This window comes from Apiospora aurea (assembly GCF_038362705.1).
Source record: "Apiospora aurea strain CBS 24483 chromosome Unknown utg000001l_segment0_segment0, whole genome shotgun sequence".
Taxonomy (NCBI): domain Eukaryota; kingdom Fungi; phylum Ascomycota; class Sordariomycetes; order Amphisphaeriales; family Apiosporaceae; genus Apiospora; species Apiospora aurea.
Genome location: NW_027117388.1, coordinates 1364760 through 1378973, shown reverse-complemented (window position 1 = coordinate 1378973; position 14214 = coordinate 1364760). Strand labels below are relative to the sequence as shown.

The following is a 14214-nucleotide window of genomic DNA, read 5'->3' as shown; positions in this document are numbered from 1 at the left end:
CTTCTCTCGTTGTTCTGGTTGTGCGTTGTGTACATACTTGTCTCTCGAGAAAAAACGTAATTTGTGGTGTCTTCGACTTGGAAGACTGGACGAGAGCGACTGCCCCGCGATTTGGTGCTTTTGCGTAATAATAGCACACCAGCAAGCAGGAAAGCCACCACTGGGTTTGCGCCAGAGACGGAAAAGTCGAGTTCGCCTGCGCCGAGACTATACCATGACAGACTTCGAATTCAGAAACAACTCTAGCAATGGCTGGATAATACAGAAATTTGGCGGCACCAGTGTCGGCAAATTCCCAGACAAGGTATTTTGGAATCCCTCTGCCCCTCCTCGCCCTGCCAACTGCCCTTGTCGAGAGAGCGTTGCGACTGATTACATGGCTTGTGTTCTTGCAGATCGCAGAAGACATTATCCGGTACGTGCGATTCCTGGCTGCCATAGGCCCCCGCCCTTCTTGTACGACGACACCCAACTAATTGGACCTTGGAACAGAGCGAGCCTTGCTTCCAATAAGGTCGTCGTTGTTTGCTCGGCCCGGAGCACTGGGAAGAAGGTCACCGGTACCACAAGTCGGTTAGTCACCCTTTGCCCCCGAGTGTCGCATTTCGCAATCGGAACCGCCCGTCCGCCAGATCTCTCCTAACACGATGCGCCATTGTCCAGTCTACTCGAGGTCTACAAGAAACTCAAGGCCATTGCCGCCGCCACCAGCAACGAAACCACCCAGAACGAGATCCTCGACGACGTCAAGGTTGCCGTCCAGGAAATCTGCAGCGACCATGTCTTCGCCATCCAGTCTTTCATCAAGGACCCTGCCTTACAAAAGCAGGTCACCGCCAATATCGAAGACGACTGCCAAGAGTTGGTCGACTACGTCATTGCGGCTAAGCGCTTCAATCTCGAGGTCAACGCGAGGTCGAAGGACCGGGTCATCAGTTTCGGCGAGAAGCTGAGCTGCAGGTTCATGTCGTATCTGCTCAAGGACAAGGTACGGACGGAGGTCGCGGCGCGCCCCTGATTCTTCTGGTGCCCTCGCTGACAAACCCCACAGAAAGTCGATGCCGAATACGTGGATCTTGCCGACATTCTCCATTACGACAGCTCCGAACGGCTCAGCCCGGCTTTCTACCGAGAAGCCGCTGCCGCGTTCCAGAAGAGGATAATTGCGTGCGGGGACAGAGTGCCTGTGGTGACGGGCTTCTTCGGCACCGTCCCTGGAAGTCTTATGGATGGTGATATTGGACGGGGCTACACAGACCTGTGCGCAGCTCTGGCCGCCGTAGGTCTGAAGGCCGAGGAACTGCAGGTGTGGAAGGAGGTGGATGGTATCTTCACGGCAGACCCGACCAAAGTCCCGACTGCGCGCCTCCTGAGCTCCATCACCCCGTCAGAAGCTGCCGAGCTCACATTCTACGGCTCCGAGGTTATCCACCACCTGACCATGGACCAGGTCATCAAGGCCGAGCCACCGATCCAGATCCGCATCAAGAACGTCAAGAACCCCAGGGGTGCCGGTACCATTGTGCTGCCCGATCCTGTACAGTCGCCGGCTCAGGAGATCAAGAGGTCGAGACCTTCGGACGCATCGCTACGGAAAACACCGAGACGTCCCACGGCCGTGACTATCAAGGACAACATCTCTGTCATCAACGTGCATTCCAACAAGCGATCCATCTCGCATGGTTTCTTCGCCAGGGTTTTCGCTATCCTGAACAACCACCGCATATCTGTGGATCTCATCTCGACCAGTGAGGTCCACGTATCCATGGCCATTCATGCCGCCAACTCGCCAATCTCGCAGCTTGAAGCGGCCAGGGAAGAACTGGAGGGCTGCGGAGACGTGAGCATGCTCCACGACATGGCCATTCTGAGCTTGGTTGGTGCCGAGATGAAGAACATGATCGGTATCTCTGGTCGCATGTTCTCGACTCTGGGAGAGCACAATGTTAACATCGAGATGATCTCGCAGGGTAAGTCATTGCTCTTTGTTTCATCGCCAGCTCATTACGAGTGATAAATTTACTAACTGTTGTTGTCTTCATTATAGGTGCCAGCGAGATCAACATCAGCTGCGTGATCGACGCGCGGGAAGCTACGCGAGCTATGAACATACTACATACCAATCTCTTTACGTTTTTGGAATAGATCGATCTACATAGATTCGGTTGATTTAGATCGCATTTGTGTTTGTTCTCCGGCGTTTGTGGCTGGCTTGCACTTAGAATTCCAGTCCGGAATGGCCCGGTTTCGGGGGAAGGGGGCGCGTGGGGAGCTTCAAAGAAAGGTAGTCATTGGGTTTTTGTAGAGATATCAGATTGCATTTGATAAGCACCTAAGACAACACATCATGCAATTAAGACATTTCATTTTTTCAGAGAGAAGTAAACTGTCAACTAATGATACCGCCTGCGTTGTCTATATACTATACCGCAGTGCCTTACCGTTCGTTTTCCAGATGCATTACGTACAACCTACCTTGAACACTTACCTTGAACACCTACCTGTTGATGTTTAAAATGTAGGAAGATCGATGGCACGCATCAGGTTCAGGGCCTCGAAGAACCACTCGTAGCCCAAGGCAACGCGCTGGGGGTCAGGGCCGACCAGCCCAACCGGGTGGTATGCCCTGTAAGCGTCGAGCTCGGGTTTCAGCTCGGTGGCGAGGGCCTGGATGTCGGCCGGGTCCCAGTTGGAGCGCAGCAGGTCCTGGGGCGGGTTCATGTTGCCGTGGCGCCAGGACGCGACGAGCAGCACGACGACGTAGATGACGATGGCCGGGCGCTCGTTCTCCCAACCCGGACGTCGCGCGAACAGGGTGGCGGCGGCGCGCGCGGCCTTGAGCGTCTGCGGCATCATGGCCCCCTGGGCCTGCTGCGCCAGGAGCAGCGACGCGTTGCCGCTGTAGCCGAAGTCGGGCCGGAAGAGGTCGATGAAGTTCTGGCGCGGGAAGGTGTAGAGGCAGGCGCCCTCGACCGGGCCGTACACCATGTACTCCCACGAGCCCCAGCGCAGGGGCAGGCGGTGGTAGCCCAGGAACCGCAGCTCGGTCACGTTGTGGATCTCGTTCCAGGGCCGCAGGCGCGTCGTGTCGAGGATGGCGAGGCGCGAGGAGCCGTCGTCGGGCCCGCCGGCGTAGCGGAGGGCGACCTGGGGCGACTGCGACCAGGAGGAGAAGGGCGTCAGGCGGACGACGGGGTCGTCCGTGTTGCCGGTCAGGTGCGCGTCGATGACCTCGTCGCGGCGCGGGAAGTCGCGCATGGCGAACTCGGGCACGGCCGTCGGCTGGTCTAGGAAGTAGTGTGGGATGATCTTGTCCCACTGGTTCAGGCGCGGGTCGCCGCCACCGCTGCGCTGCGAGTAGCCGCGGAACAGGAAGCGCGGCAGGGCGGCGGTGTCGAGGCGCTGCTGGCGCGCGGCGTCGGACATGTCGAGCTCCGTCACCAGGCGCTGCTCCTCGGGGTTGAGGACGGGGCCGTCGAAGCGCTGCCACTCGCGCGTCGCGGTGTGCGGGTAGTTGGCGTAGTCGCCCTCCTGCAGATCCGTGGGGACGTCGTGGCGGCCCAGCTCGGAGGCGTAGATACTGTAGACGGAGGAGGTGCCGTCGTTGTTGGTGTTGTTGGCCGTGCCGCTCGCCTCGGCGGCGTCGTCCGCGGGGCCGGCGCCGAACAGGAGGCCGCCGGCATCGTGGTCGATGTAGAGACCATAGCTGCCAAAGATCTCGTCCAGGCTGACGTTGGCGGTTTCGCGGGTGGCCTGCATGGTAGATGGATAGATAGATGTAGATATGGTTCTTGTTACTTCTCGCGGCGGCTCCGGACTTGGAGCTGTGGGATGGGGTGTTTTGGTTTGTTGTATATGCAATAAAGTGATGATGGTGTTGGTGTTGACTTGTCTTCTGAGCTTCCCTCGTGAAATCGTCGTCCAGGGAGGTGGCTCTTATACCAAGATGACCGTGATGCCTCTCGTTGAAACAATGACATTGTTTCGGTCGTTCAATACAATGGCTTCGTCCATCGTCTTTTGTCCTCTTTATACCAATTGTTCATGAAAAGCGAGAGCCATTGTGGCATATCGCAGGTGCGATTTCTTGTATGAGCAGGACCATTTTGGACCATCCTCTGCTTCCTCTTTGAGAAACTCTTTGTTACACCAGTTAGGCACCGTAACATGAGAGCTCTCTTCCCATCTCGGGCGTCAGGATCTATCAGCCAGTGTGGTTGATCCGTTTCCCACTGGCCCGAACCATACAGAGGAGGGGGAGACGCTAGTGGCATGACAAAGGAGGCCATCGCCATGCTTCCGGTTTCGCTCTGTCTCTCAGAACGGGGCCATAAAGAAGTCATCGCATTCTTGAGCCTCTTTGTTATGGGCTATGGCAGCGCGTGTTTTATCCTCTGCAGGGGCCGTCGTGCTCTGGCAGTTTCCCTTGTCTTTTCTTACCCCCTTTCCTGGTAACTCCTTGTGTGGTCTCGTCTCTCTTCCCCCTCAAGCAGTTACAGCAATACTACTGTTCTCTGTATAGTCCCACTTCATACTTTGCTCCCCCCTTATTGTATAGCAAGACTACCTCAGTACCATTAAGGATAATAATGCCTCCCAAGTCCAAAAAGGCCAAGGCCGCAGCCAAGGAATTGACGCAGGCTGAGCAAAAGAAATTCTACGGCCAAGCCGCAGAAGTGATCCTGACGTATCTCAATAGCGAGAGCACCCAAAACAGCAGCTTCTACAGGAAGCTGCTGGTCAAAGCCAAGAACAAGAACGTACATGCTAGAGCGCGGGAATGGTGCTTCAACTATTGGCAGCAGGAAAAGGGCAGGAACAAGCGTACCATTGCCGTGTTCGAAAAGAAGGTGTGTATACCTAGCTTCTCATGACTAGACGAGTATCCACGACTAATTAATTCCCCCCTTCTCTCTCAAAAACACAGTTCCCCCTCCACCAGCACGATGGATACAAGCACGAGGTCAGGACCTCGGCCGGCCCGTACCGCGAGTCGATGGACCTGGACCCCAACGAGCCCGACAACCCGTGGCTCCTCTTCCACCATGACCTGTTCAACAACGGCATAAGTCCCAACTACCACCGTTTCAGCCTCGAGCGGGTCCGGGTGGCGCAGACCATGCTCGGGATGGAGCAGCACCCCGAGCTGGAGTTCAAAGACTACCGCCAGTTCATCGCCAACGCGCCGACCATCACCCGCCGCCTCGACGGGGACCAGTTCGAGTACGCCATGCGCACGGTCGAGAAGATGGCGGACGAGGAGGGCGCGGCGGAGAAGAAGGAGCAGGCGAAGCTGCAGAAGGAGAAGGAGAAGCAGGACAAGAAGGAGAAGGAGAAGAAGGACAGGGAGGACAAGAAGAAGAAAGAGCAGGAGCAGAAGACCGGGGCGACGCAGGATGACAGCGGCGTCGTCTTGGACGAGGAGGAAGACGAAGAAGAGGAGCCAGAGCCCGAACCCGTGCCCGCGCCCTTGGTGACGTCGCGCGATCTGTTCTACGACCGGGTGCTAGTCCGCTACATGCCCGAGGTCATGGTCTGGCTGGGCCACGGGCCCAAGGCGTGGCAGGAGGTCAAGATCAGCGACGCGCAGACGCGCCTCTACGGGGCCATCAGCCTGCAGAACACTAGCCAGCTGTCGCACATGCGCTTCGAGTGCATCCGGATGGTGCAGATCCTCCGGGGCGAGCTCCCGCGCGAGCCCAACACGGTTACCTACGATATGTACATCCGCGTGCTGCAGGATCGGGAGCGGAAGAAGAAGCAGGAGGAGGTGGAGGTGAAGAAGGATGAGGAGGCGATCCAGAAGAGGAAGGAACGGGAGGAAGAGGAGAAGGCGAAGACTTGCGTGGGTGATTGGGAGGATGAGAAAGAGGAGGAAGAGGAGGAGGCCGGTGAGGAAGTGGAAGATGACGCCGAAGAACTTTGATGAGAAGGAAGGGCTATTGCGAGGAGGGATTCTACTGGTGGCAGAAGTGCCCTCCTATTGATCTGGTCCGATTTTCCTTGCAGGTATTACTATGATATTTCAGTAATAGGGGTGACATTTAATTTCTTCTCTCATGGGCAACCAAGCATATTCCAGTAGGCCTTGAGTAGGGCTGGCATGTATACGTCCTTGTATTTACCATTTCGACCTCACATATTGAAAGCCTTAGTGTGATCATGTCCCAGGCATACGCCCCCCATTAAGATCCTTATGTCGACATATACGTGTGACCTAGTAGGGAAACACGTGTATTGCGATGTTCTATCTAACCGCCTCAACGGGGCGGAAGGACCGATACCAAGACTGCCGAGACTTGCAAGCGAATTGAGCACATTTAAAATGCGTATGGCCGGCAGCTAAGAGTACATGACAGCCACGGTCTGAGTCTGAGACGAATGAGCACATCTGGGCGTCTCGCGTAGGAAAGCTAGAAAAAGGGGGGTGGGTTTGACCGTCGTTTGTGTCGTAAATAACTCAAAAGTTCTGTGTTACACTGCTCTCAAGTCGGGGCGAACCAGGGCATCTCGTGGAACCTGCCTGGCAAAAGCAGCATACATTTATCAACACCCTGAGTCTGTTCAATGAAAATGCTCCGGAGCTGTCTTAGCTCAAACATGAAAAGTCCCGGCCGCAGGGTCATCACTTCTCCCAATGGTGCGACTAAATAGCGGAGGCGATCATCTCGATTCATTTCAAGGTCGTAGTCTATGGGTATTGCGTACATGTATTCAAAGGTGGCATCCCCAGCCAAGCATTTAACAGCCTTGGACCACCCAGAATAGGCTCTCTTTCTCTCTCTCCAACTCATATTCAAATGCCATCGCCCCATTGCATCCGCAAAAGCATGAGCTGGCTAGTCGGCTTGAGTCTCTAGTGGTGTACGCCGACGACCAAACCCAAATATCCACCGCGGTTTCATGGCCTTCTTCTAACTCCCTTGATCTTTTGCAATTGGTCTTGGTATATGTGCTGCAACTCCCCTGTAGACCGGGTTTGGAAGAAAAGAGGAGGAAATGATATTAGTCGAAAGCAGACTCGTTCTCAATCTGCTCTACAAGCAGCTGCAATTTGTCTGTGTACCCGTCGTGCGCTTCGCCTTCTACCGCGTCCTCCAACGCGGCTTCCATCACTTTGTGATGTACCACAAACTCGCGGATCGAATCGAGCAAGGGCTTCATGCTCTTCTTGGAATGACTAGCCCTAAAGGCAATTCTGAAAGGTTTCAGGAGTGACAGGTAACCGAGCAATACGGCCAAGTACCCAAACGCCACGTTGAGTTGTGATTTTGCATCGGAATCAGCCTGTGGAAAGTCAGCGCTTGTTCTTTGGCAAGTGGTGGTGGAGTGGGTGTTAGGGGAGACGTCATGTTACTCACCTCCGCAGTGGATGCATGGTTCTCTAGGAATAGCTTGATGAGCTTATTCGTAGGAGAACCGTCGTCGCCGTAGCACTTCCAGACCGCTTCTCTGACCGCGACGCTTTGCTCGGCGCAGTTGATGAGAATCCCCAGTCTCAGGACGAGTCCGTCGCGAACTTCATCCGACCATTCGTTGGTAGAGACAGTCGCTAGTGCCTTGGCGAAGCTTGCGCATACAGAGGTCGCAAGAGTGGGGAGCAAGCCTTTGGCGACAAAGACTTCAGGCGCTCCTGGCACCGTCTCTACTAGGTTGACCACAAGTCTCATCACGAGACTCTCAAGCTCCGTGTCGAGCGGGACCCGCAGAACAGCCCCAAACGCATCGGCCACCGAAGGCAGATAATCCGTCAACCATTTGTCGCTGTCGTTTTGGGATTCAAGCGCCTTAACTGTGTGATATTCCAAAACGGACAAGGCATGGAAGACATTGATACGGTCAATAGCGTCGGGCGCTTCCCAGAAATCCGGGTCTTGCGCTACAGACAACACTGAAAACAGCTTGTCCGTGACCGTGGCCGGGAACAGCGACAGGTCCCTACCAATGTTCGGATCATGGGCAACAAGGAGCTGAAGGCATTTCAGGGCTGCGGTCCGAGGCGATATGTAAGCAGGCTTGGTTCGCCAGGCCGACAGCTCTGTGAGATTGTTCTGTAGCCCACCCAGCAGCGTCTGATCACGCTTACTTAGGTTACTCTTGCGATCCCTTGCCAGCTTCACGGTATCGTTGTCCACAACAAGCAGTCTTGCAAATAAGTCGCCCATGCTTCCAGTGCGGACGATTCGCACAATATGCGACGAGTCAGTGTGTGCCAGAAGCTGCAGCAGGATGACCACAATGAGGTAGCCAGTTATGGTATCATGCTCTCTGTCGGCATGCTCAAAAATAGTCGTCTCAACCCCGTGATCACGGAGCGACCTTCGATATTCTTTCTCTTTTACCTTCTCCGCAACTTGACGCAGAGCAGTTCTGCGCGAGGATGATGCCTTCTGGCCTGCACCATTGGGTGTTCCTATTTGTTCTGTTAGATCATGCATCTGATCGGCGACAAACGTATTTGCGCCTGCAGCCCGAAGTTCGTGAATGCCCTGCATCTTGGCCGTCTTGGACATGGAGCTCAGATCGGCGTCTTCGTCATCAGAATCGGGCTTGATCAACTTCTTGTGGATATCGTATTCTAAGCGTCGGCCCTTCAGTGCTGGCGTCTCCTGCGGAAGCTCTAATGCAGCGTACATATCCGTCTCTTCCAGTAGGGTCCTTGTTTGGCCATATGTGCGTTTTACTTGACTTGATGTGCGGGAGAATGCTGGAGGTCTGGGGCCTGGGGCTTTGCGGGGGTTTGGGGTTAGAGTCATGGAATCTTGTGAGTCTTCCTGTCCAAAATCACCAGTCTGGCCAGATACCAGCGGCTGACTCCAGGTTACTTGTGACTCTCGTTCGTCGTCTTCCGACTCATCTGATGACTGGATTTGTGCCTTCAAGCTATCGATCAGCCGTGTTTTCTGCCTCTTCGGTTGTTTTTCTGCCTCATCCACCCCCTTTACCGCTGGCTGTGCTGAACTTGCCGAAGCAGTAGAGGTCGTGGTTGGACCAATATCTGATTGTGTGGTCTTCAATGTTGTCCTTCGCTGGGCCAAGCGCACAGGGATCTGCTGCTGCATGCGTGGCCTTGCCCTGCCCTTGTCGGTGACGGCCAAGTTACCAAAGGCCTGCATTGTCTGCGGAGTAAACACTTCGTGGGTCTCCTTTTTCTTAGAGGCTGTCTTTCCATTCTTGGCGCCGTTGCTTGTAGACACCATGGGCGTTGGAGGGGGGGGCTAGACAATGCCACGTCCGGGGCATCCACGTCCATTCCATCTGCTGAGTTGGACTGCGCCGCCGGGCGCCTAGCCACCTTTGTTGCCTGTTTGGCGGGACGCGAAGGTTCTGGAGAGGTGATACGGGAGCGTCGGGCGGTCGGCCGGATAGGCGAGCTATCGTCCCTTTCTGCCAAAGGGTCCTGGCCGATGGCCTTTGGGGAGTATAAGTCGGCCACCTTCCGTTTGCGCTCGCTACTCAGGAGGCCTGTGGTGGCATTTTTTGCCACGGTCGCAGGCTTCTTCCGGGAAGGGACGGGGGCTGACAAAGGCTCTGGCGAGGAAGATAACTCGTAAGGGTCGCGCTCTCCCTCACGCGTTGTTTGTCCTGTGATGCTGCTACTCGCGATTTGGCGGTCACTGGGTCGCGTGGTGGACTTGGCGCCAGAGTATAAAGCGCGTGCTGGTTGGGTCTTTCGTTTGCCGTAGGTTGCGATCGGCTTTCGCGGCCTGTTTCCGGCGTCGCGCGTCGCCATCGTGGTCGTTGTGTCTTTCTATCGACGAAGGAATATCTCTGAATCGACAAGCAACCGCCGCTGGATGGTCGGCAGCACTGGTTCTCCGATGAGCAAAGCACTCTCTCAAGCAGAGAAAGAGCGGCAGAGAAGTTGAAACAGCAATGGATTATTGATGCTCGCCATGCGACAAGAAGAGGGCTGCTTCAGCGCAATCGGTAGTCTTGGTCGCATGTAAATAATGGGTGCTTTGCTGGGATCATAGGCCAATCAAGCTAGGGTTCGAAAGGACCCTGGCAGGCTGGTAGCACCTGATTGCCCGCTAGGAAGCTTGGAAGGAGGATGAGACGGGCGGGAGAATTGGAGTTGGAGCTGGGAGCACGGGATTTAACCTTTACGTAGCAGGGAGGAAGGCGTGCAAGACGAAGGGCAGGAAGGAGCCGCTAAGCTTTTTTCTTTTTTCTTTTTACTTTCAACATTGAAGGCGAAGACAGAATGTCAGATCTGAAAAGTGCAGCGGTTGACTATTGTAGCCACGCAACCACGTCGGACGCTGTGAGACTCCAAGCCGGCTTTGTTGAATCATGGAGGTATGGTGCTGTTCCGATTGATACGCGTAGAGTATGCAACGAAAGCAGCCATAGGCTCACTCTCTCGCCCACTAACAGTGGTGTACCCAAAACAGGCTGCTTACTGTTATTGGCCCACCGTAGAGAAGTGAATAGTAGCTGTTCCTTTATTCACCCGTCGTCACCTACCTGTTTGGGTCTTTCACTTGAAGAATCATCCAAAGTGACAATCGGTTTCGGCAATTTTCGCAACTTTTGGTCTGGCCCTGTCCGGCACATAGAGTCTCCCACTCGGTTGGATGCTCTGACCTTAAGTCGGGGACGGTATACAAGTCGCACGATCAAGTATAAGTCGTCATCGGCGACTACAATATACATGTAGGCACTTTACTTATGTACGGCATCCTTATGCATCTACCAGTCGGCGTCACTTCTGAATTTCCCGGCCTGTTTACTGAGACAATTCTCTCCATATACCGACATTGGAATGTGATAGTAGGTGACTGTCACTGACGAAGGCCATGGGTCCTGACTGGTAGATTACAAGGTGACTTCTCCTGTGGCTGCAGCAATTGGTGCAGCAATCGGCCCCCAGCTTGCTAGCCCAAGCCCCAATGAGGGGGTACCCTACGTAGTCAGAGACACTCTGGTTATTGCATATGCAGGACATCTCTGTAACGAAGCGCACCCTTGTGACTGAGAGGGACTCAATGGTCCCCGACCGCATGCCTGTCGCCCAGAGCTGCATTATATATATTAGATTTCCGGTTCGTGAGAGGTCATATTAGATCTCCCTACCCTAGAGCATCTTCAGTTCCCATCATATTCGACTCTGTAGAGAATTCGGCTTGCAAAATTCAAGACTCCTCATTTCGGTAAGACCTCCCCTCCCTCCCAAAATCCCCAGTTGCTAAAAATGCACATCAACCATCCAAGACCATCTGCAACGAAACAACGGCTGAGGAGTAGTGATACCGACTAACCTGTCTATGTCGCTTAGGTGACAGACGCCTTGTTTGATACGGCGTACGGACTAGAAGTGGCGAAGGCTTGACAAGAACCGCTCGTTCAGATCTCTCTTTGATCTGCCACTCGAAGCTTCTGTATTTTGCACCTCTCCACTTGCGGTCCTATATCAGCCACCACACGCCATGTCTGATCAGCCCGCGAAACATTCCCAAGTCGGTCCTACCCAATGCGTAGGACCTGACTACCGCACGGAGAGTCAGAAACCGGTTGCCACGGTGTCGACCGAGATCGAATACGACAATGTCATCACCTTGCCTCAGACTCCTCAGCTGATCGCCTTGCTCACGTGAGTCCTTCCCCAAACCGGACGTTGAAACTATACAAAACGTCCACCTCTGCTATACACCATTTCGGTGTGAGGGGCATGCCTTTCATAGCCGTCTTTTCTCGGGCATCTCGAGACAACATAATGAATTCCCCCAAAATGCAGGCTCACATGGGCTCACCAAACCATGCCGCTGCAGGATGATCCGCGATAGGAACACGGATCGTGCCGACTTCATCTTCTACTCGAACCGCATCATCCGGCTGCTGGTTGAGGAGGGCCTGAACCACCTTCCCATCGTCGAGCAGACGGTGACCACGCCCGTGGGCCGCACCTACGCCGGCCTGCAGTTCCAGGGCAAGATCTGCGGTGTGTCCATCATGCGCGCGGGCGAGTCCATGGAGCAGGGGCTGCGCGACTGCTGCCGCTCCGTCCGCATCGGCAAGATCCTTATCCAGCGCGACGAGGAGACGTCCATGCCCAAGCTCTTCTACGACAAGCTGCCCGAGGACATCGCGGACCGATGGGTCCTGCTGCTCGATCCCATGTTTGCCACTGGTAAGTCGTCGTGGTCATTTCCTGTTGCTGTCGGAATTGGAGGCACGTCGGGTGACGTGTAAACGAAAGAGATACTAACAACCCGGGCTACTTAGGAGGATCGGCTATCATGGCCGTGGACGTGCTCAAGTCGCGAGGTGTTCCGGAGGAGCGTATCCTGTTCCTCAACCTGATTGCTAGTCCGCAGGGCATCAAGAACTTTGCTACCCAATTCCCTAAGCTAAGGGTCGTGACGGCCTTCGTGGATCAGGTAAGTTGAACATGCCATGCCTTCCACTTTAATATCAGCTCTTTACTAACCCAGATGTCACAGGGCTTGGATGAGAAGAAGTACGTAATATGTCGATCCCGTTTTTTCTTTTTGCAATCGCTTACTAACAACTGTGCAGCTACATCATTCCGGGACTCGGAGACTTCGGTGATAGATACTATACGATGTAAGCAGAGGCCACAACGCGGCAGCTTGAAGCTTCTACCGTGCGCGCCGGGGTCGTCTCACAGGAGCAACCTATATAAACTCGTAACACCTGTTTGATGGGTGTGCCTCACGTACGCACAGAATCAACATTCGGCGAGAAAAATACATCATTCATTCATACATTGGCTTGGTCCTTCTCTGTATTATGGATGGACCCTAGCGTAAAGTAGGTGGTATGGAGGAAAACACGAAAGGCATGTGGCTAGTAGTCATCTTCATCGTCAACGATTCCCTCGCCATCGTATCGGCGCTCATCGTCGTCATCCCCATATCGACCACCACTCGTACTCTGCCGGGCACCCGGTCGTTGTGACGATGCTGATTTTGAGTTACCCTCCTCCTGGGCCACCGCATCTGTAGACTTGTCAGTATTCCGCGCTTCTCTGCAGGCGCTCCGAGACGATGCTTACCAGCTGCATCTACCCACTCGCTGTACACATCTATCGGCGCGGACAGGTCTGATCCCTCCCTGTTAGCCCAAATCCCAAGCTGCCTCGGAATTGAAGTGCCCTTCATCCGCACGTGCAGGAGCGCTACTTACAGTTGATGCCGCACTGGAAGCGCTGTCCGCAAACTTTGCAATCGAGGTCGCCCACTCCAAGCTTCTTGTTAAGAACGACAGAGACGGACTTCTCGTGGTTGCAGAACAGGCATGTGAAGGATGTTGCTAGGGGCTCATTCTGTGTATCGAAAAACGGAAATGGTCAGCTCTTTCTCTGTTCCTCTCTCGCCATCTCCATCTGTATTTTCATATTGCGCCGATCGATGTTGCGATTGTGTGATATGCGGGTTCTTGTCGCGTACCTTCTTGCTCGTCGGCTTGCGGGCGGCCTTCTTGCGTTTACCCTGCGCAAATGGTTCGAATTAGTCTTTCTTGTCCGGTCGCATGTCGCATGCTGCGTAGGAAAATCTCCAGAGGGAATATTTCCGTACCATGTTGATGTCGCCGAGTATAGAAGTACTCGGGGGATTGGATTGCGCACGAAAGGTTGCTTAACTATTCGCGACTTTGGTGTGTGGTTGTCAAAGGTTGCAAGGCTGCGCTGCACAAAAACGCGACTGAGCCGCTTAATGGCGTTTGGCAGACGGGATGAAGTCAGCGATCCACTGATGTTGTATGTGCACAAAATCTTCATGCAACGTCAATTGTGCACCTAAACAACACTTGGTGCATTCACAGCGTTCAAGTCAAAGTCTTTATATATATTCAATTCCAGCGCATGTTAATTGACATTTTTCCTTTCTGCATATCGGCATTCCTCATCCTCTTCCTTTCTCCGCTGAGCAGCTCCGGCAGGTGGGTGCAAAGAAACCCAAGACCTCTTGTTCGGTGAACAAAGCAAGCACCTACACTTACACCGTGTCGGAAATAGAGGCAGCACGCGTGCAGCTTTAAGGCTTAAGCGGTGGGGGGTTGCCAGTAATATAGTAGTATATTTTTTTACATTTTTTATTATATTAAAAAAGTTTTATAAGGTTAATATTAACCTTTTTAATAGTTTTTTATAGCTTTAATTTAAACTTTAAAAAAAATATTTAAGTTTAAATAAAAGCTTAATTAAAATAAAATTATTATATAAAAAACCTATTAAAATTAACGTTA

The 14214-nt window shown here is 53.8% G+C and overlaps 6 protein-coding genes across 6 annotated transcripts; 2 read left to right on the top strand and 4 right to left on the bottom strand.

Annotated features, from left to right (window-relative positions):
- Positions 1-214: 214 nt before the first annotated feature.
- Positions 215-2145, top strand: PG986_000439 (aspartate kinase; the record flags this gene model as incomplete). The annotated part of the gene is made up of 6 exons (XM_066836661.1): positions 215-304; positions 396-415; positions 493-573; positions 664-988; positions 1052-1970; positions 2048-2145. 6 exons carry the CDS (start codon positions 215-217, stop codon positions 2143-2145), a joined length of 1533 nt encoding a protein of 510 aa, XP_066705554.1.
- Positions 2146-2511: 366 nt separating this feature from the next.
- Positions 2512-3759, bottom strand: PG986_000438 (uncharacterized protein; the record flags this gene model as incomplete). Its single annotated transcript, XM_066836660.1, has 1 exon — positions 2512-3759. One exon carries the CDS (start codon positions 3757-3759, stop codon positions 2512-2514), a length of 1248 nt encoding a protein of 415 aa, XP_066705553.1.
- Positions 3760-4915: 1156 nt separating this feature from the next.
- Positions 4916-6128, bottom strand: PG986_000437 (uncharacterized protein; the record flags this gene model as incomplete). Its single annotated transcript, XM_066836659.1, has 3 exons — positions 4916-5493; positions 5593-5734; positions 6126-6128. 3 exons carry the CDS (start codon positions 6126-6128, stop codon positions 4916-4918), a joined length of 723 nt encoding a protein of 240 aa, XP_066705552.1.
- An 877-nt stretch (positions 6129-7005) lies between these two features.
- On the bottom strand, positions 7006-9733 carry PG986_000436 (uncharacterized protein; the record flags this gene model as incomplete). The annotated part of the gene is given in 3 exon segments (XM_066836658.1): positions 7006-7287; positions 7362-9218; positions 9233-9733. 3 exon segments carry the CDS (start codon positions 9731-9733, stop codon positions 7006-7008), a joined length of 2640 nt encoding a protein of 879 aa, XP_066705551.1.
- Positions 9734-11432: 1699 nt separating this feature from the next.
- On the top strand, positions 11433-12574 carry PG986_000435 (uracil phosphoribosyltransferase; the record flags this gene model as incomplete). Its single annotated transcript, XM_066836657.1, has 5 exons — positions 11433-11596; positions 11775-12133; positions 12229-12383; positions 12447-12463; positions 12523-12574. The coding sequence occupies 5 exons, from the start codon at positions 11433-11435 to the stop codon at positions 12572-12574; spliced, it is 747 nt and encodes a 248-aa protein (XP_066705550.1).
- A 239-nt stretch (positions 12575-12813) lies between these two features.
- Positions 12814-13457, bottom strand: PG986_000434 (uncharacterized protein; the record flags this gene model as incomplete). The annotated part of the gene is made up of 4 exons (XM_066836656.1): positions 12814-12965; positions 13022-13069; positions 13153-13291; positions 13416-13457. Coding segments are annotated over 4 exons (381 nt in total), but the record flags the coding sequence as incomplete, so codon positions are not given.
- Between the last annotated feature and the right edge of the window lie 757 nt (positions 13458-14214).